Below are 21,384 nucleotides of genomic sequence, written 5' to 3' on the forward strand. Positions count from 1 at the left end.
CAGTACTTACAAAGCAGAGCGATGGATGGATCACTGCAGAATTAAGAAAAACAACCCAAAACATGTTCTGTTAATGGCTCACTAGTAAAATCATTCCATTATATAATATTCAAATTCCTTTATATAATACTTGACCACTCTCTGACATTTTCTTATATATTTTATCTCAGTTTTATCGTCACAAGGTTGATCTTAGAGGAATTCCAAGTACAGCCCCAAACCACTTCACCTTAGATATCTTCTGACTTAAAGAACATGATCTTTTAACTCTATTACCAGTTTTGTTACATCTTTGACATAAAGTTCTTGTAAGGGGATATAATTTTCTTTTTCCAGTTTCTTAGCAACTGTTTTATTTTTACAAAATATACTATTTTAATTTGTTAAATTGGGAAAATATAAGTTAGCAATAGGAAAAAGAGAAGTTATTCATCCTACCATCTAGAGATAATCACTTTCAACACATAGAAATTTTTCTACCCTACCTCTTTCTATATATTTTGTGTGTGTGTGTGTATGTGTATATGTACATGTGTATGTAAGTGCGCATTTTCGAGAACTAGTATAAGGTTTACATGTGAATTTGCAGTCCACTCTTTCCATTTGGCAATATATTATCCACAGTTTTATTTAGTTAAATGTAATAAAACACTTTTTATTTAGTTAAATGTAGTAAAATGTTATTTCTCATAGTTGCATAGTCTCCCGTCATATGAATGGACTATCATTTATGTTCCCCATTCCTTATTGTTGAATGTTTAGGTTTTGATTTTTTGATGTTTTTAATCAACTATGAATACACGTCCGATAGCTAATATTTGCAACATACTAGAGCATTTCCTTGGGGAAAGTTGCTAAGAGTGGAATCACTGTAGCAGAAATGTATACAATATTTTAAGATATGGTAGCTATTGGCCGGGCACAGTGGCTCACACCTGTAATCCTAGCACTTTGGGAGGCCGAGGAGGGTGGACGAGGTCAGGAGATGGAGACCATCCTGGCTAACATGGTGAAACCCCATCTCTACTAAAAATACAAAAAATTAGCCGGGCGTGGTGGTGGGCACCTGTAGTCCCAGCTACTCAGGAGGCTGAGGCAGGAGAGTGGCATGAACCTGGGAGGTAGAGCTTGCAATGAGCCAAGATTGTGCCACTGCACTCCATCCTGGGCAACAGAGCAAGACTGTGTCTTAAAAAAAAAAAAAAAGATATGGTAGCTATTGTTGAGTTTTTGCAGAAAGCTTTGTGGCTGTTTGTATTTTCACATTGGTGTATAGAATTCCAGTTTTGCCTTAGATTTCCAAATCTTGAATATGAGCATTTAAAAGCATCTTTGCCAGTTTACTGCTTGAAAAATATTATGTCATTGCCATTTGAATTTGTTAATTCTTTTAATATTTGTGAGGCTAAATCATTTTTCAGTTGTTACTTTTTTTCCAGTTGCCCTTTTCTTTATTGGGAGATTAAAAAATATATGACTTGCAAATTTTTAAATACATTTCACTATTAACTCTTCGTACTGTTTTACAGATATTTTCTCCCAGTGCGTTAGATCCTTTTTAAAATTTAATTTAATTTTTCTGTTTTAAGAGATGGGGTTCCTGTCACTCAGTCTGGAGTGCAGTGGTGTGATCTCTGCTCACTGCATCCTTGACCTCCCAGGCTCAAGTGATCCTCTCCCCTCAGCCGTCCAAGAAGCTAGGACGCCCACCATGCCCAGCTAATTTTTGTATTTTTTTTGTAGAGATGGGGCTTTGCCGTGTTGCCCAAGCTGGTCTCAAACTCCCGAGCTTAGGCAATCCACTCGCTTTGGCCTCCCGAAAGTGCTGGGACTACAGGTGTGAGCCACTGTGCCCAACCTAGGTCCTATTTTTAAAGGATTGTTTGCTATGGGAGTTTATACACTTTTTATAATCTGTAATATGCACCGTAAGGGATATTAGGACTATGTACTCCTGCTAATATTCAGATTTTTTTCCATGCCCTATATTCTTCACCTTTATAACTTCTCTTCACCTTTTTAAATGCTCTTTTACAACCTTCTTCTATTCTAGAATACTTTTAATAGGATCATATGTATGTCCCAGTTTGCCTAGGACTATTGTGGTTTACACATATTGTCCTAGCATAATTTTTAATAGTACCCCTTTTACTCTTAGAAATTATCCTTTTAGGATGATAAATTATATGGTCACCCTAATCATTAAGTGTCAGGACATCAGCGAGTACATAACTGTGAGGTAATTCAATCAGAATCACTTTCTTGGATTGGGTTAAAAAGGGGAGGGTGCAGAAATCAGGTTTGGCACACAGTCTTGTATTCTTAATATGCAAAAGAGTTCAATGGCCATGTTTCAAAACACGCAACATTTTATGATTATAAAATATTCTCTGTATGGCATTGTCTGTTTGGTTCTTACTAATTCTTGGACAGAATAATTACTTACTCTAAAATTAGGTTGAAATCAAAGTTCCAGAATGAGTTTTTTCACCCAGTTGATTATCTGTTATGGCTATTGACTTGTGGTTTGTATTTTTTCTATTTTTTTCTTCGCTTTCTGTGTTACTCATTTCTGGAGATGAGTTGGGAGAGAAAAGGGGGGAACTTATTTAGTATTTTAGAATTATTCATGCTTTATACTATCTCAAGGTGGTGAAATTTATGAGTTTATAGTCAGCAATAGGTTGGGACATCAACTGTACTCTTCAATTTTAGTAAAAATAAATTAATTTTCAATAAGGTGCCTAAAATATTCCTAGTGAGTTTTGAGTAAACATATTTAGTTCTTCATGATGCAGTATCAGAATTTTCTTATCAAACTGAAGGCACATGACTCATGGCTAGCCGTTGCATGTATTAACAGAATTTGGAAATTTACTTCTGGCCCAGTGGAGGCTCTGAGGTAGAGTTTCATGGCCATTGCCATAAAAGACTGTAAATGTGTGTATTTATTCAACATTTCTAGATCCTTCCTTGCCCCTCATTCCATATCCTTAGGAAGGTCATGGGGACATACCTGATATAGGAGAAGAGTGGGAAAAAGGTGACACTGGAAGGTGGGATAAACTTGATTTTGTACCCATATCTCTCCTAGGTCAGCCTGGGCAGACCCTCACACACAGAGAACCCTCAAAGCTGCCCTCTCCTCTTTCATGCAGCCATTTGCTACATTGCAGAGGAGCAGGGGTCCCTTTCAGTCCCATCTGCCGAGTTCCACTGGTCCTCCCACCAGATCTGAAACCTTACATCAACCAGTATCCAGATGATTTTGTTTCCTGCTTTGAATATTCAGCTGTGCATACTTAGCAGCGTTTCCCTTCCAATGTCCCAGGAAGAAACTTTCCAGAATTAAGATTCTAGCCTCTACGACCTGGAAATGCATTAGACAACGTAACACAGGTAAAAGTGGCCTATCAACTTCACCCTTCACCAGTGTTTCTTCTGGACCCCCCGGTGGTGCTAAAGGCGCTCTCATTTTCTTGGACTCCCAGGTTCAAGCCGTGCTTCTTTCTTGGTCTCCTCTTTCTCTCACTGCGGCACAGACTATAGCCACAACCTGCCTGTTCTATCTTTTCAATGTTAAGTCCTTCCTTCTTGCCCATTTTCACCACACAATTTCAGGCTCTTACCTCCTGTGTGGGCCTTGCGGTAGCTTTCTTTGGTCCCATTTCTTTGTTGTGTTTCTTCCCTGTAAAATTGAACTCTGTTTGTGCCATGCCACTGTCTTCTTCATGAGTCCTATGATGAAGTTCCAACCTGCTCAGAACTTTTCAATAGTATCTCATAGGCTATTGGATCAGATCCAAACTCTCATGTGTTACACAGAAAAAGAACAAAGCAGTTACATCAGAGCCCCCATATAAATATATATAGTTGGCCCTCTGAATCCATGGGCTGTGTGGATTCAACCAACCTCAGATGCAAAATACTTAAAAATAAGTAACAATAAAAAATAACATAAGTAACAATACAGTATAACAACTATTCACATAGCATTTACATTGTATTAGGTATTGTAAGTAATGTAGAGATCATTTAAAGTATACAGGAGGATGTGTATGGTTTGTATGCAGATGCTATACTATTTTATGTATGGGGCTTAAGCATCTGCAGATTTTGGTATCCATGGCAGGGGTGAGGTTTGTCCTGGAACCAATCCCCTTGATACCAAGGGACAACTGTACTTGAAAGCCAGAACAAGAAGGAATGCATTTAGCAGCAAGCTTTTCTATCTCTTTTTAAATTTCAGGTATTTATTTATTTTTGAGACAGAATTTCACTCTTGTTGCCCAGGCTGGAGTGCAGTGGCATGATCTCAGCTCACCGCAACCTCCAACCCCCAGGTTCAAGGGATTCTCCTGCCTCAGCCTCCCGAGTAGCTGGGATTACAGGCACATGCCACCACGCCTGGCTAATTTTGTAGTTTTAGTAGAGATGGGGTTTCACCATGTTGGTCAGACTGATCCCAAATTCCTAGCCTCTGGTGATACACCTGCCTCGGCCTCCCAAAGTGCTGGAATCACAGGCGTGAGCCACTGCGCCCGGCCAAGCTTTTCTATCTAAGTAGTGTGATGTTTTGAGTACTTAGGTATTTGACAACTCCTTAAAAGTCTCATTACCAAAATGAAAATGTTCTAAAATGGCTTGTGGTGATGCCTGCACATATCTGTATACATACTAAAAATCATTGAACTCTATATTCATTTTATTTTATTTTATTTATGTTATTTTATTTTATTTTATTTTATTTTATTTTTGAGATGTAGTCTCTCTCTGTCTCTCAGGCTGGGATGCAGTGGCGCAATCTTGGCTCACTGCAACCTCCTCATCCTGGGTTCAAGCGATTCTCCTGCCTCAGCCTCCCAAGTAGCTGGGATTACAGGCATGCACCATCACGCCCAGCTAATTTTTGTATTTTTGGTAGAGACGGGATTTCACCACATTGGCCAGGCTGGTCTGGAACTCCTGATCTCAAGTGATCTGCCCGCTTCGGCCTCCCAAAGTGCTAGGATTATAGGTGTGAGCCACCACGTCCAGCCAGAACTCTACATTTTCAGTGGCTGAGTTGTAGGATATATATGTGATATCAATAAAGCTGTTATTTAGAAAAAAGTTCATTACCTGTACTTTATAAAATTCCTATGGCACCTGTTATAGTACAAAACAAGCAATAAGTAATGACTTAATTGCCTCAACAGTAATATTAAGAAGAATATGTGGAAAAGAAAGAAAAATACTTCATCATTGGAAATTTTCCCACCTCTATATTCTCAACTCTAGTTTGTGGAAGATCTAGAATATTGTAGCAGTCATTTCATTTAGTATGTAGTGTATTGACAGGCTCTAAAAAAAGAGTTGATGGTGAGTATACTTGGGAAAGCCTAAGTACACAACAGGACAAGAAAGGAATCATTCTAGGGTCAGCGTTAGGCTGCAGCTTTTGGTTTTTGAAGCCCTGCCCCAACTCATGTGTGGGTTTGAGTACGGGGGTATGGGTGTGATTTCACAAACTCCTGGAAATATCACCCAACTTAGTGATGCCTAGTGATTCAATATTTTCTTTTTTTGATTTGTTAAAGTGTTTTGCATTTAGTTGATTTAATTTCTGTTAACTTCCTTATTGGTTCAAGTAAGCAGGTATAGTCTGTGTGAGCCACTGTTTTCATTAGATGCCTTAGTGACTTTTTTATCTTTTCTATGATGAAACATTTCAGGGGAAAGGTTGCATATAAGACAACCGGTTTCTGATTGTTTTTGAAAAAACAGAAACCATATTTATTATGCTTCCTCCAATGTTATTTTTATGTATTATTGGGTCAGTGTATTAAAAATAATGTCTGAGTATATATTGCTATAATTCAGACAGCATTTGTTGGGTCATGAGGCCTAAAACAAGAACTATTCCAAGAACCATACATTGTATCTTGGATTATGATGTCTCTTCCCCTTTAACTCTAGTTTTTGTTTCTTGGATCACTTCCGTGGATTGTGGAGCAAGAGGAGAGGCTCAGTTTAAATTAAGAGGCTAATTGGTTTCACTTCCTCATTTTTCAGGCAAATGGTAGGAAGTCATCATATGTGCAGGCTTTACTAAACATTAATAAAATGCACCATTGTACTTTCTTTTTTTTTTTTTTTGAGACGGAGTCTCGCTCTGTCGCCCAGGCTGGAGTGCAGTGGCCGGATCTCAGCTCACTGCAAGCTCCGCCTCCCGGGTTGACGCCATTCTCTCGCCTCAGCCTCCCGAGTAGCTGGGACTACAGGCGCCCGCCATCTCGCCCGACTAATTTTTTGTATTTTTTTTAGTAGAGACGGGGTTTCACAGTGTTAGCCAGGATGGTCTCGATCTCCTGACCTCATGATCCGCCCGTCTCGGCCTCCCAAAGTGCTGGGATTACAGGCTTGAACCACCGCGCCCGGCCTGTACTTTCTTTAATTTTACTTTCTCAAGGAGTAATTCTGGTTGTAAGAGTGTCCTTTCTTCTTTCCTGCCTGCTTGTTATACATTTCAAGGTGTGATATTTCCGAGCAAAGAGTTCCTTCCCTTTGCAGGAAGAAGGCTTATTTCCATGTGCAATTTACTTAACAGTAAGGAAACCCGCATTTATTTATTTTAGGCTCAGGTTGACTATTGCTATTTCTGAAGAAATTGAAGGGGAAAGATGGGAAGAGAGACTCCTGCTCTGTTACCATTTTGTTGAGTATCTGTTCCTGTCACTGGATTGAATACTGGATGAACATATGGCCTTCAGGTGAAATAAATTAGAGGACAAAATTTAAATTAATGAAACAGACCATAGTGTACCTTTTTTAACTGACTGGTGAAATTGTCTCGACATCAAAATTGGTGGTGCCAGATGTTGCGCCTCTGTTTTGGACAGCACATGTGAACACACAAGAAGCATCATTGGACTGCTTTGGAGTAATTATAACCTAAAAGAATAGGGACATTTCATGTACCTATCTTCGAAGTCCTCTGAGCATTCACTACCAAGGGGCAACTTCTTATCTCCAATGGCAGATGTTTCGGCTTTTTACAAAAGCTGAATCTTAAAAAATTTTTTTGTTTTAGGAGAAGTGAGAACCCAAATGATTTCCTAATACATCTCTTTGTGACGTAGTTGGATTCTGCCAAGTAGCCATTTGGAAATGATTACTTTCAAGAGTCCTTGCTGAGTGGTTTAATGCCAATAATGAGACCCCCAGCAGGTACTGTGGTTTTTGATCAACATTTCCCCCCAAGAGAAAATTTTAAACTTTAAAATGTGAACAATGCACAGGTTTGGCTTGCTTGTACGTGTGTGTTTTAATCATGTTCTTTTTCTTCCTTTAAGAAAAGGGAAATATTTCTTTGAGTACAATTTTCCTTTTCTTTTTTTTTTTGGAGACAGTGTCTCACTCTGTCGTCCAGGTTGGAGTGCAGTGGTGCAATCTCGGCTCACTGCAACCTCTGCCTCCCGGGTTCAAGCGATTCTCCTGCCTCAGCCTCCTGAGTAGCTGGCACGACAGGCCCATGCCACCATACCTGGCTAAGTTTTGTATTTTTAGTAGAGACGCGGTTTCACCATGTTGGTCAGGCTGGTCTTGAACTCCTGACCTCATCCATCTGCCTTGGCCTCCCAAAGTGCTGGGATTACAGGTGTGAGCCACCGCGCCCAGCCCTCATTTTCTTTTTAACTGACTGTTAGATGCCACATGAACAGTGGACTTCTAAAAGTCCTTAAAAGTCAGTAACTGCTCTGCATGTGCAGATTCAGTAGCTTTTGTTTTCCATGATACTTTCTGTCTTCCAGATCTTTTTGTGGTTTTGTGCGTATTAGGCACACTTGGAACATACATGAGTCCTTCTTAGTATTCTCAATGTCATTATTCGAAATTACTGGGATAATATTAGCCCAGAAAGCATGCCATGTTCTGCACTCTGAAAATCTGCGTATTTTTTGAGACTTCACAGATCATTGCTTCTCTTAACTGGGGCAGTACTTGGCTGGCTCCCTCTAGCACCTTAATTCCCCTACCTCGAAAGATAATTATTTTTAGAGACTCAGAGTGAAGAGCCACGTGAGTAAAAGAAAAAAAAATCTTGACATATTAACCTTGAAAGAAGACTACTGTAGTTTTTAGTCAACTTATTTGGATTATTATTTGAACATACACTAAATGTGAGGTGACATTCTTGTGAGAAATTTAATAGTTTTTAATGCTGTATAATAATATACAGAGAGGGAAAATGATCATAAAATCCAACGCTGGATAGAACCCTTGAGGTTATCCAGGCCAATTCGCTCATCCTCAGCTCTCATTGGCCAGGTGGCTATGTGTGGATCCTTGTCTCCTGAGGGCAGGGCTGGGGGGGCCCCTGACTTCAGCTGATGTTCTTTCTGTGCCACACCTCTGCCTGTAGCTGATCTCTTGATGAATATGCAATAAGGTGGAAAATGGCATTTCAAATCCATCTTAGGCCTTTTCCTCTGTTATAAATGAAATTCGTTGTTTTCTTTTGAGGAGGGCCACATGAGCCATTCTATCCTGAGGAAGTATTTGCAGGGTTAATAAGGACTTCAGAGTGCTTTTCAAAAGTGCATCTCATAATTTCCCAGCCACTGCATTTTTAAAGTGTGCAGTTTATGTGCGACCCGACAATCTGTGCGTGTTATGTGCGACACGCAATCCGGATTGCGTGTGTCATATTTTTTATTATCTGCAAAAAAAAAAAAATGTTGAATTCTGTGGTTGGTGTATTAAGTTTGAAGGGTTCTTGCTGCTTAAAATCTGTTATTAGTATGACTTTATATTTTTATATCTTCCTGCTTCCCAAATAATGTACAGTGAAGTCCCAGTTTTCTCTAAAAGAAGTGTGCATGTAGCAATGGTGCCACTTTTTTTTTTTTGAGACAGGGTCATCCTCTGTCACGCAGGAGTGCAGTGGTGCAATCTCAGGTCACTGCAACCTCTGCCTCCTGGGCTCAGGTGATCCTCCCACCTCAGCCTCCCAAGTATCTGGGACCACAGGCGTGCACCACCCCATCTGGCTAATTTTTGTATTTTTAGTAGAGGTGGGGTTTCACCATGGGCTGATCTCAAACAATTCACCCACCTTGGCCTCTCAAAGTGTTGGGATTATAGGCATGAGCCACTGCTCCCGGCCAGATGGTGCCACTTTATAAGTGTGTGTGTGTGTGTGTGTGTGTGTAACTTTAGAGACCAACAAGTTTCTTACCTTTTCTTTAGCTAAGGAGATTTATCTCATAGGAAGTGAAATTGCAACCCAGGTTTTGCAGCCTGCTCTGACTCACACATTAGCAGATGTTCAGTCATGTCTGTGTCCTTGCCTTTGAGGCCCAGAGAATGTAGGACACAAATCGCATCCTCTGTTTCATCCCACGTGGGTAGCCTCCATGTCGATGCAGTGAATCTTCTAGGTGTACAACAGTGCTTTTTATTGGGATGAATACACATTTCAGACTTAACGTCCTCTCTTTGCAAACCCTTTCCTCCTCAGGCTTCTCTAAGAATCTAGTGTCTCCATCCATCAAGCCAGAAATCAGCGAGTTCTCCCTATGCCGTCTCCTCCCTTTTCCACTTCATCCATCTCCAAACTATCCCTCCCCTTGTCAGCCCCACGCACACTTTTTTTAGGATTATTTTTGTTTGTTTGGATTGTTGGAATACCCTACTAACTTCTTCTTAACAGTCATCCATTCTTTATTTAGCCTAAATCAAGGCCTATTACTTCCCTGGTTCATACTTTCCAAAGCTGTCCAGTGCACTTAGAATAAAATCTAACTTGTTTCGTGAAATATAATGCTCCAGGTGACTTGGCTGTTGCTTGTGTAGCCTGTGCTCCCGCCTTGCCTCCTACCTCTTTGCCTTACCAGCTGTTACACCACAACCACACTGATCCTCTTGTTGTACCTGCAACATGCCAGCTAAATACGTTCCCACCTCAGCCTCCAGATCAGCTGGTTAACTGCTTGAAATGCTGTTTCCTTCTAATTTTCTTGTTGCTGGTTTTTGAATATTAGCTTTAATGTACCTTCTTAAGAGGGTCTCTCAGAGCAACAGTCAGGTCACTCTGTATTTCATTGTCGTTTAATTCTTTAATGCATAGCAGCCATCTCCATTAGATAATTTATTATTCATCTATCAGTGAATCATCTGCTTACACTTGCATGTTACCTTTGTGACAGTAATGACTGTGTCTGTCCTGTATCCTTGATACTGGAAGAATGTCTGATATGCAGTCTATATCCAATAAAATTAAGAATAAACAAGCTAAAAAATCTCCAAACACTGTGAATTTAAATACTGAAATGCTGGTGATGGTAATCTCAGTTATTTTGAGAATGGAGAATTTGAGTCAGGGCTGAGACTAGATAAGGTGAATAAAAGCACTTGCCACTGGATCAAAACCAAAGGCAGCTTCTCAGGTGCCAATATGGTGCAACATAGTACTTTTAATGATCCTGTCTTTATTTTGTTCTTTGTGGATTTGGGGTATTAATTTTGACTTTTAAAAATATTGTATTAAAATATTATTTCTCTTGACTACTGAGGTTTTGTTGTCCCTCCACCCAACCCTGCCCTATAGCCTTTTATCAGACTATTCTCTCATTTTTGCACTTGACTTTGCATTGTAAATTATAGCTAACATTTATTATCTATTTCCTACCAGGCACTGCTTTACTTGGATTAACTAATTGAAAACTCAGAGCAGAGCTGTGAACTAGGTGGTGGTATTTGCAGACAAGGAAACAGGCTTAGAGAGGACAGGTAATTTACCCAAGTCCACAGGGCTATTAAGAGGAGGAACTGGAGTAGGTAGCATATGCGTAACATGTAAGTAGGAATAGATGTATAAAGTGGAAGAGAATATTTAACATCCTGGAATATTTTCACTACTGTTCTTGAGAGTTCTTTTTTTTTTTGTGATGGAGTCTCGCTGTGTCACCCAGGCTGGAGTGCAGTGGCGCGATCTCAGCTCACTGCACACTCCGCCTCCTGTGCTCACACCATTCTCCTGCCTCAGCCTCCCGAGTAGCTGGGCCCACAGGTACCTGCCACCATGCCTGGCTAACTTTTTGTAGTTTTAGTAGAAACGACGGGGTTTCACTGTGTTAGCCAGGATGGTCTCGATCTTCTGACCTCATGATCTGCCCGCCTCAGTCTCCCCAAATGCTGGGATTACAGGTGTGAGCCGCCGCGCCCGGCGAGAGTTCTTTAAATAAATTGGCAGTGAGCAAAAATCTAATGCTTAGGGATGGAAATACGGACCTGCTGGTTGTGTAAGGAAGTGAAGAAGAGGGAACAGAATGAATGTCACTGAGATGCTTGTAGGACAGTGGTCCCCTATCATTTTGGTACCAGAGACCAGTTTTGTGGGCAATTTTTCTAGGGATGGGTGTCGAGCTCGGGGGTTGTTTTCGGGATGAAACTGTTCCACCTCAAATCATCAGGCATTAAATTCTCATAAGGAACATGTAACCTAGATCCTTTGCATGCACAGTTCACAGTAGGGTTCGCGCTCCTGTGAGAATCTAATGCACAGGAGGCATAGCTCAGGCAGTAGTGCTCACTTTCCTACCGCTCACTTGCTGTGCGGCCCGATTCCTAACAGACTGGTGACTGGTGCTGGTATGTGGCCCTGGGGGTTGGGACTGCTGCTTTTGGACATTCAATGTGCTTCATATATTTTTTTGATCACCATTTAGGAGCACATTAGAGGATATGAAAAAAATTTCCTGAGGCCAGACACTCCTGAGACCATGTGACTTTAAAGTATGTAATGACTTTGAGAAAAAGTTTTTTAGTAAAAAATATCACTGCATACCACACATCAAAATATGTGTTGTTTATTTTGTTAGTTAATTGTAAAAGGTAAAACCTTGAAAGCTAGAATAAAATATATATGTTTGAGCCCTTTTAAAGATATAAATGAAAGAAATCACTAAAGGAAAGCTTAGATGAATGACCATAATCATTTCTTTCATAGTGCAAATTTATGCATCAGTTTTGTCAACAATGAAAATAAAATGACAAATTGGGGAAATATTTGTAAATGAGCATTAATTTTGTGTTTAAAAACTACATTGTTTTAAAAAACGAGTAGGAAAAACAGCAAGTCCTGAAATGAAAAGGGCAAGTTCATAGAAGAAATAAAAATGGACAAGAAAAGTATGAAGCATGTTTCTTCTCAAAAGTAAAGATGTAAATTAAATTTAGTTCTGTCTCTCAGATTTGTAGGAGTTAAAAAATACAGTATTTTCAAAAGTGGGATGGGGGATGGGTCTGTGGTTGTGTCAGCTGCTACAGTTACAGGACTGCCAGATCCTTCACAAAGATTCCATCCTTGGGCTAATACATTTCTATGATACTCTCCTAAGGAAGTAGAGATTCAGGCAGAGATTTTTGTTTAGGGATGTTTATCAGAGCACTATTCACAAAAGCAAAAAATTAGAAACGCTCAAAATGTGTTATGACGGGGTAATTTTTAAATTATCACACATCTTTATGATTTTTTTTCAGATTATTATTAACCATTTCTGAAGAATAATTAGTATCAGAGAATAATTGTCACAGTATGTTAAGTGAAAAATAATAATAAACTACTGTTGCAGGTTTTTAAAAAATTGTTTTTTGTGACAGGGTCTTGCTTTGTCACCCAGGTTGGAGTGCAGTGACGCGATCTCTGCTCACTGCAGCTTTCACCACTTGGGTTCAAGCGATTCTCCCACCTCAGCCTCCCGAAGGGACTACAGGCGCATATCACCACACGGGGCTAATTTTTTTTTTTTGTATTTTTAGTAAAGACAGGGTTTCACCATGTTGCCCAGGCTGGTCTCGAACACCTGACCTCAAATGTTCCACCTGCCTCGGTGTCCCACAGTGCTGGGATTATAGGCATGAGCCACCACGCCCAGCCTGTTGCAGTTTTATTTTAGAACTAGAACAGGAAAAAGTACATTTACCTAGAAAAAAAAAAATACATCAAAATGTTCAAATTTTAAAATAATATTCTACAACAAATATTTGTAAGTTTTATTAATAGGAAAAATGTTTAGTGTATGAGGACACAAGATCAGGAGCTCTGGACAGATAAGAGACCTTGGTAGGTTCCAGTCTTATCTTCTCCCTCATTAGCTGTCAACCAGCAGAATCTGTGAATGAGTCAGTTCCCTCCTTTATAAAAATCAGTGGGTTCAGGGCTTCTCAAACCTTTTGTCCAAAATACATCCAGAGGCAGAGCAAGTGAACGTGTACTCTTAGGAGGAAAGAAGGGGAATAAGTTGAGCAGATTGGCTCAAAGTAACTTGCTGAACAAGTTTTAGCATGAAAATTCATGTAAACTTCCTGTTCTCCAAATTATACTGATGCTAGTTTTAAAAAATTTAAAACTTGAGATATTTATATACCATAATTTACCATTTTATTTTTTTTGTTAGAGACAGAGTCTCATTCTTGCCCAGGATGAAGTGCAGTGGTGCAATCTCAGCTCACTGCAACGTCCACCTCCCTGGTTCAAGTGATTCTCCTGCCTCAACCTCCCGAGTAACTGAGATTATAGGCGCCTCACCACGTCTGGCTAATTTTTGTATTTTTAGTAGAGACAGGGTTTCACCATGTGGGCCAGGCTGGTCTTGAACTCCTGACCTCAAGTGATCCGCCCACCTCAGCCTCCCAAAGTGCTGGGATTACAGGCGTGAGCTACTGCACCAGGCCTAAAATTTACCGTTTTAAAGTGTACAAATTTATGTTTTTTAGTATATTCAGGAAATTCTGCAATCAACTGATGTTAGTTTTTAATACACAAATGTTTACTACGGGCACTCCAAGAAAATGCGCTCATACCTTAACCTTTAAGGTATCTTTTCCTTTAAAACAACTTAACTGGATTAGTTATTATTAATAGTCCTGGTTACTACTAAATTAATGTCCAGTTTCCACTTGTAGTTGATTATACTAAATTCAGTTCTGTTCTGTGTTACATTTTAGAAATTGTCTTGGATCTTCTGCAAGACCATGCTGGGGACAAATGGTTAACTGTACTCAACACTTGCCCTTAACAGACAGTCATTAAAAGATGGGAAGTTATGGTGACTTTAGTCTTAGAGCTGCTGTGTTTCAAATGCAGGTTTTTAATCTAAGTGGAGGAAAATGTGCAGAAAACAGAATACACATATTTTAAAGTAGATATAGCCTGGAATGTGGACAACACATGGATTGAGTTTTGACTCAGTGATATTGAATACTTTTATCTTTGCAGATGTGGATTGATGATATGCTTATTGGTAGAAAATTTCTCCTTGAAATTTCTAGTTCTGCTTTTTCCGAGTGTATGTGAAAGTAGCCCGAGTTCAGATGACGTGGTGCTGAGATTTCATGTTTCAAACTCTCAGTTTAAACCAGTGGACCTGAAGTACAATTACTCTATAATTCAGCTCTGTGAGTCGTGGGTTTTGTTCTTGGCTGTTGTTTATCTGCGTACTGGCCAGTTAAGAGCGTGGGGCGGGGCCATTTGTCCTGAGCTTCCCATTCATTAAGGTCTTCAGATTAGACTTCTGATAGTTTGACAGTATATCCAGATACAGTCATGAAAGGCCCTGGCAGTGTGAAATAAATACATTCATTGTATAACTTTAAACGCCACCGTTTTGGTAACTGTTTTGGCATAACAGAGGCCCTTGAAAAAAAAAGTAGAAGTGGTACAGGCTTCGCTCAGTCTGTGAGAGGCCCTGGTAAAGTGTGTTTTCTGCCCCCATCCCCTTTTTTTTCCTTCAGAATAAAGATGATAAACCATGTAGACCCTTGAAGTTCCTGGTAGTATTCAGTGATTGTTTTCCAGGGCCCTTGTATGGAAATGGGCACCAACATCCTTCAGAGCAATGGCAGTAATAACTGACATTTTTAAAGCATTGAGCAATGCCTCTGCATATGTGGTTTGGCCTTGGCAGCTCTTTTGATAACATAATAGCCCAAGCTTGAAGCCAGTTCAAGTGAGAGAAAGAACCAATGAGTCTGTGATTGCTTTCAACAATAAATGCTAATTTCTTACCATTAAGAAGGTAACGTGTAATTGGATTTAAAATGGTCATTTTTGACAACTATTTGCAGACTCCATCATGCAAATAGGCAAAATAATCAGTGTTAACATATATATGGTTTATGTGAATCAGACACATGGAGTAAATACAGATTTGTGGCAGAACTTGTATGTGGGAATCCTGTTGTGTTGTAAAGATCTTGGGGGGGTTAAAAAAAAGGCCTAAAATGGAAACATCAGATTGTATGAGAGGGTGTATGCCTAATGTGATATATTGGGGTTTTTTTTTTCTTTTTTTTTTGAGACGGTGTCTTGCTCTGTCGCCCAGGCTGGAGTGCAGTGGCGCGATCTCCACTCATTGCAAGCGCCACCTACCGGGTTCACGCCATTCTCCTGCCTCAGCCTCCTGTGTAGCTGGGACTACAGGCGCCTGCCACCGCACCCGGCTAATTTTTGTATTTTTAGTAGAGACGAAGTTTCACCGTGTTAGCCAGGATAGTCTAGATCTCCTGACCTCGTGATCCACCCGCCTCCCAAAGTGCTGGGATTACAGGCGTGAGCCACCGTGCCCGGCCCTAGTGTGATGTATTCTTAACAGCTTACAAAGTGATACACTGTATCACAGTGTATTGAGTTTGTGTTTGATGTTTGTTCTGATGGAAGGAGATGTGAAATGAACTGGGGATTGCTGTCTGTGCTTTATCCTGATCTGGTGAGTAGGGAAGAAAAATTAGTGTTCTTTATAGCCAGTTACGCACACTGGATGAAGTGGCCTTTTTCATAGCATGGTTCTTAAATACTCTTATTTCTGGGTAATCTCATTTCTGGGTATTTAGATGAGCTGGGATAAGAAAAGGCAGAGTACTTGCCTGAAGGTACAAATAATTTTTATGGGGATATTTTCAAGTCATATTTATATAGACCATTGAAAGAAAGAGCAAGGTTTTTCCTGGGACTCACACCCTTGTGTGTGTTCAATTGCTTGTTAAAGTTATTAAATAACTTGATTGGGGATATATTTAAACTAGCAAAAATGAAATCCTTTTCCCTGCTCCCTGGTTTTGGTGTCCAAAGAGGGGAATCCTGGAGCCAGTCCCTCGTGGATACCAATGTATGACTGTGCTTTTTGGCTGAATTCTGTTCTAGTGCCAAATAATACCTTAATTTCCTACTTGTATTACTCTACCTACAATATTTGCATCACGCAGATTTTTCTTACGTGAAGATTTGCCTTCACTTTCAATTCACAACATTTGTATAATAAAATCAAAGTGTGAACATTAAGTTCTTGAGTGAAGTTTACCTGGAACTTAGGGTTGGTCAATTGGAAGATGGCACCAAGATTCAAAATGGGTTCCTTTAATTGAAATAATATTCAGAAATACGAAATTAGCTTAAAGGGAGAAAAAAATGGGTTTAGTCAAAGCCCAGATGAGATATTTTTAAATTGTGGGCAATAGAAGTGAATTATCCTAGATTTAGGATAGTTGTGAAAATCATGCCCAGCCCTGTTTCTTTATCATGATTGGCTTCCAGAAGTGTGTCATGAGAATGAGTTACTGAATAGAAAACACTTTGTAAATAAAAGATTTATAGAGAACAGGACAGAGGAGAAAGAGGGGATGCCCTCCATTCCCTTGTATTCCTTGTCCTTCATCTGATTGGTATTTGTACTAGTCAGAGTTCCAGAAGGAAACGGATGGCACACTCCAGTGTGGGGATTGAGGAGTGGAGTAGGTGTAAGTAACTTGTATGAGCTGGTGCAGTTACCTGGGGCCAAGCAATAGCTGGACAAGGCAGCAGTTGTTGGAACCCAGAGAGCGCAGCGGTATGGAGAGGGCCACCCAGCAGGAGCTGGAACCTCTTGAAGTCAACATAGCACACCTGTGCTTACTGCAGAGGGGAAGCTAGGAGAATAAATGCCCTTTCCTTTTTCTCCTGCTCTCTGGTTTCCTATTGGCTAAACCCAAGCAGAAAGCAGAGTATAACAAAGCTGTGGAAATCCCTATTGGTCAGCCTCCTGGGGGTAGCCAGCAAGATGAGATGGTGGAGAAAGGATCCCTGGGTGTGTTTCTGGCAACAGGAAAATATCTTAGGTTTGATTGTTTGATTGTTATTTCTTTTAATTTCTCTTAATTCACTTATCAGTCACATGTTTGGCCCCTACTTGGAGTCTACATTAGTGTGATATCCAGTGTGTGGACAGTGCCCAGGGACTTGGTGACTAGATCCAAAGAAGTGCCAAATGTTGACTGCTCTTGCCCAAAGTGATTTCGATTAAACACATGCCAGTGTGCTTATACTTCATGTGATACTTTCTCTTTTTTTATGGGGTTAGGGTAGTTATAAGTATATGCAGGTGACCAGGAGAAAAAAGGTCCTGTTGCCTGATATTAGCCTCACAAATCAGGATTTCTTCTATTTTTATTGTGAATTAATGATTGTTTACACTTAGGTCCTCAGAGCAAGCCTTTAGCTGTGGGATCGTGATAATAAAGAAGCAATCTGTGGGAGAGTAAAGATACTAGTTTCTGCAAATCATTGGTTGATAATGAGAAACAAATTTTGTAGCTTCATTTCTACTAGAGAGATGGTAGGTTTCAGCCACTTTATGCTTTTGTCCACTGTTCATGGTTGGAATTATAAAATACTCATTTTAAACTTTCTGAATTAATCCTGTTAAATTGGGGTGATAGCATTCACATTACAGCTGTTAATTTATATTTCTACGAGTTCCAGATCACTTTACTAAAAGTAATAGGAAAATTATTTTAAAGGAATCAGCCACTGCAGGGCTCTATGGCTAGAAATACCTTTCATTGTAACTGTGTGAGGGCTATATATTTACCAAGACATCTGCAGTCATTTAAGAGGCTTCTATGAAAACTGTAATACTTAATTGAAATTTTGTGATTGTTTATAAAGATAGTAATGAAATCCAACCATCAGAAAAACAAAATGAATTTAGGACAGATGACGTATTACTAGCTTTTATTTTTTTTTCTCCCTCATTCCTTCCCTCCCTCTCTTCCTTTTTTCCTTCCTTTCTCTCTCTCTTCCTTTCCTTCCCTTTCTTTCTTTGTTTTTCTCAACTTTGTAGTGAGGAAATGGCATTAAGGACACTGGTGATAATGGCCATTCTGTGTTTCATTCTGTTATTCCGTCTTTAATATCCAAATTGGCACTTTTATTTTCTTCACATTTTGGGGATAAGATAAAGATAGTTACTGTTTTGGAGATCTCAAGGAAATTTGAGAGGGAGTGAGAAACAGGCCCTGAGAAAGGACACATGAAAATGACCACTTACATTTAGAAAAATGAAGTTTTTAGATTTGGATTCATTGTAGAAGAAATACACTGTCATTCTGTGAAGTGATCCCATTTTTCTGTCTTGTCTTCTTCCCAGCGACATACATAGCTCTGTTAGGGGTTACCTTCAGGCTTATGGTAACAGAAAAGTAATATCGAAGATGTGAAAAAGGAGATAGCACAGAAGGAAAAAAAGCTAATCACAATAAATTTCTATATAATGTTACTAGTCAAGAATGGGGAGAGGGAAAAAGAACCACCATTGCTTTCCTGAGTTAGGTGATTCCTTGGAATAACTCAGTCAACCAGCCCCCTACCAGAAATAAATTCAGGGGATATGTGGTATCTAGAAAAATGATTCTTCTTCTTGCCTTACCAGGATACTGTGTTCTTATGCCTCATTTTAAAATTGGAGAAAATGGGCTGGGTGTTGGGAGGCAAGGCTGGTGCACCCCTTGAGGCTAAGAGTTTACAGCCAGTCCAGTCAACCTAGTGAGAACCTGTGTCTACAGAAATTAAAAAAAAAAAAAAAAAAAAAAAAAAGCTGGGCATGGTAGTGCATGCCTGTAGTTCCAGCAACTTGGGAGGCTGAGGTGGGAGGATCAAGAGACTGAGATGGGATTTCTTTATCTCAGGAGTTCAAGGCTGCAGTAAGCTATGATCACACCACTGCGTTCCAGCCTGCGTTACAGAGCAAGACCCTGTGTCTAAAAAAAAAAAAAACAAAATAGGGAATGTATCTAGAAATTTTTAGGCCTTTTTTTTCTTATCTCTGTCTGAATACCTTTTGTGTGAGTGCACTGTCATTTCCAGATTCAAATCCTGGCTAATCAACCCAGTGTCCTGGAAGCGTTTCAGATATTCTCTAGGGAACAGAGCTTTATCAGGTTTTACCATGTTCAAAAGATGCTGTTGTCATTGTTTCTTGCAAGATACATGGTTACAAATGACTATCAAAATTCAGTGCTGAGTGGTTTCCAAAGAGGGCACAGGTTTGGGTTTTTTTTTGTTGTTGTTGGAGGTCATCTGCCTTTGAAGTATATTCTCTCCCTCTAATTTTGCTGAATGTTCACCATAGGTAGTGTTTGCAATTCTAGAATTGCTCCTCTCAGCAGGCCGTCTGGGGATGCTAAATCCAAGGCATGGTATTTGGTTTAGTTATCTGAGAGACTGAGATGGCACTGTGGTCTGATGAGCTGCTATTGTTCCTCTTTCAGGGACAGGAGAGAGTGGCAAGAGTACGTTTATCAAGCAGATGAGAATCATCCATGGGTCAGGATACTCTGATGAAGATAAAAGGGGCTTCACCAAGCTGGTGTATCAGAACATCTTCACGGCCATGCAGGCCATGATCAGAGCCATGGACACACTCAAGATCCCGTACAAGTATGAGCACAATAAGGTAGGTGTGACTCTTCATCGGAGCAGTCGGCTGAATGGTCCAGGTGTTCACAATAGTGTGACAACACGGGTAGCCTCTTCACATGTCTGGAGTGCATAGGGGGATTTGGAAATATACATTTTGCATCCCATCATAAATGAGACTTTTAATAGATAATAAGTTTTTGATAAATGTCTTTTTCTTAAACCTCTAGAGTTACACCTATAAAAAACAGATTTGTATTTTTAGTGATATCAATGAAAGGCATATTTGGATGTTCAGCAATAAATATTTTCAGGTTTAAAATTTGGGGAAGCACATTATGTTAAGGAGACAGTTTGTTAAGTATCATAAATTGGCCAAAGTCAGGGATTTCAAAGAGGTGGTGGTGGCCTTGCTTTTTAACAAATTGAAAAAAGAATGAAAACAACTTAAAACCATTCAGTCTGGTTTAATTTTGAATTTTGTGATTTTCTTTCAGTAGTACCACAGGCTTCATTTGATTTCAAAATAGGCCCATCGATCACTTCCAACAACCTTTCCAACACATTTCCCTGCCATTGTGTTAAAGTAACAGAAACTTCTAAAACCACTTGAAAAAGGATTGGGGGAAAAATCCCTCAAAGTTTAGCTTTTTAGAAAATAAGCACACTTCCAGTATCCTCTAGCATTATTTCTTGGTTGAAGTAAAATACCATCCCCCTTCTCCCCCACATGAAAATAAATGCTGTAATTGCTCATCCTCTAAATATTAAAGAGATGTAATACCAAACAAGATTGGTATATCTGAGGGTTGCCCATGTTTGAATTTATGCTGCAGTTGTCCTGCATAAAGCTTGTAGGCAGGACCTGGACCTGCACCCAGGGTGTGACTGTCTGTGCTGAGGCCCCCAGCCCGAGGGAAGGGATATCTATTTGGAATTTGTTAGAAATGTCTTTGTTGTCTTCAAAAGACTTTGTTGCCTTCCTGTTAATCAATACATCCCCCATAGATGCAATCTTGGCTCCTCCGGGATTTTAGGTATGCTGATCCTGTAAGTAAGCCTTGCCTTTTGTTGATAAAACCCTGCATTTATACCTATAATTATTTTAGAGCTTTCAATAAGAAATTTTCATTCTCTCAGTACCTTTGATAAATCTACTGTAAAGGATGTTTCCATTTACCAAGATCAGTAGGCAATAGCAAGAAGTTGGGATGTCCAGTGGGACTCATAGATTTAACTCACAAAATGAACCCACAGCTAAAATAAGGCAATTCTGTATACCTTTGCCTCTGTTACCATCCAAAGGTTTCTATAATAAAATACCAAATCATCTTAAAATCAGGCATTTGTTTTTCGTAGATGGTTCCTTGAAATTAACACTGGTTTCTTACCTAATTGATACTTTCATACCTGGTTTTCCAGTGGCAACAGGAATCTTTCCACAAATAACAAAGAGAACTACCACAAATAATTCCTCCTGCTTTTATTTTCAAGAGTGAAAAAGAACTGGGCAAGTTTTTGAGCCCAGGAACATGGTAATTGAGCCAGAGTAAGCTGCATGGATATATCTAAGTAGTCTGAATTTGAGAGAATCAGGGTTCTCCCTGCCCCAAGAAATCTCAGTGGTTTCTGAAATCGTTAGCATGCTTGTTTCCTTGTAGTTGTCATTG

At 39.7% G+C, this 21,384-nt stretch overlaps 1 protein-coding gene across 4 annotated transcripts in view; it reads left to right on the forward strand.

Moving 5' to 3' along the window:
• Positions 1-21,384, forward strand: part of GNAQ (G protein subunit alpha q) — a 327,552-nt gene that overhangs the window by 98,881 nt on the left and 207,287 nt on the right. For 2 of the 4 annotated variants that reach the window (XM_033237036.1, XM_033237038.1), the window contains exon 2: positions 19,567-19,751. In XM_033237036.1, the coding sequence (XP_033092927.1) occupies positions 19,567-19,751 (185 nt within the window). Of the gene's footprint in view, positions 1-6,617; positions 6,753-10,675; positions 10,774-19,566; positions 19,752-21,384 lie in introns of those variants that run through there. The other 2 variants (XM_033237037.1, XM_033237039.1) reach the window with 2 other exon arrangements.

This window comes from Trachypithecus francoisi, unplaced genomic scaffold, assembly GCF_009764315.1.
Source record: "Trachypithecus francoisi isolate TF-2019V2 unplaced genomic scaffold, Tfra_2.0 Lachesis_group16, whole genome shotgun sequence".
In the NCBI taxonomy this organism is placed as follows: domain Eukaryota; kingdom Metazoa; phylum Chordata; class Mammalia; order Primates; family Cercopithecidae; genus Trachypithecus; species Trachypithecus francoisi.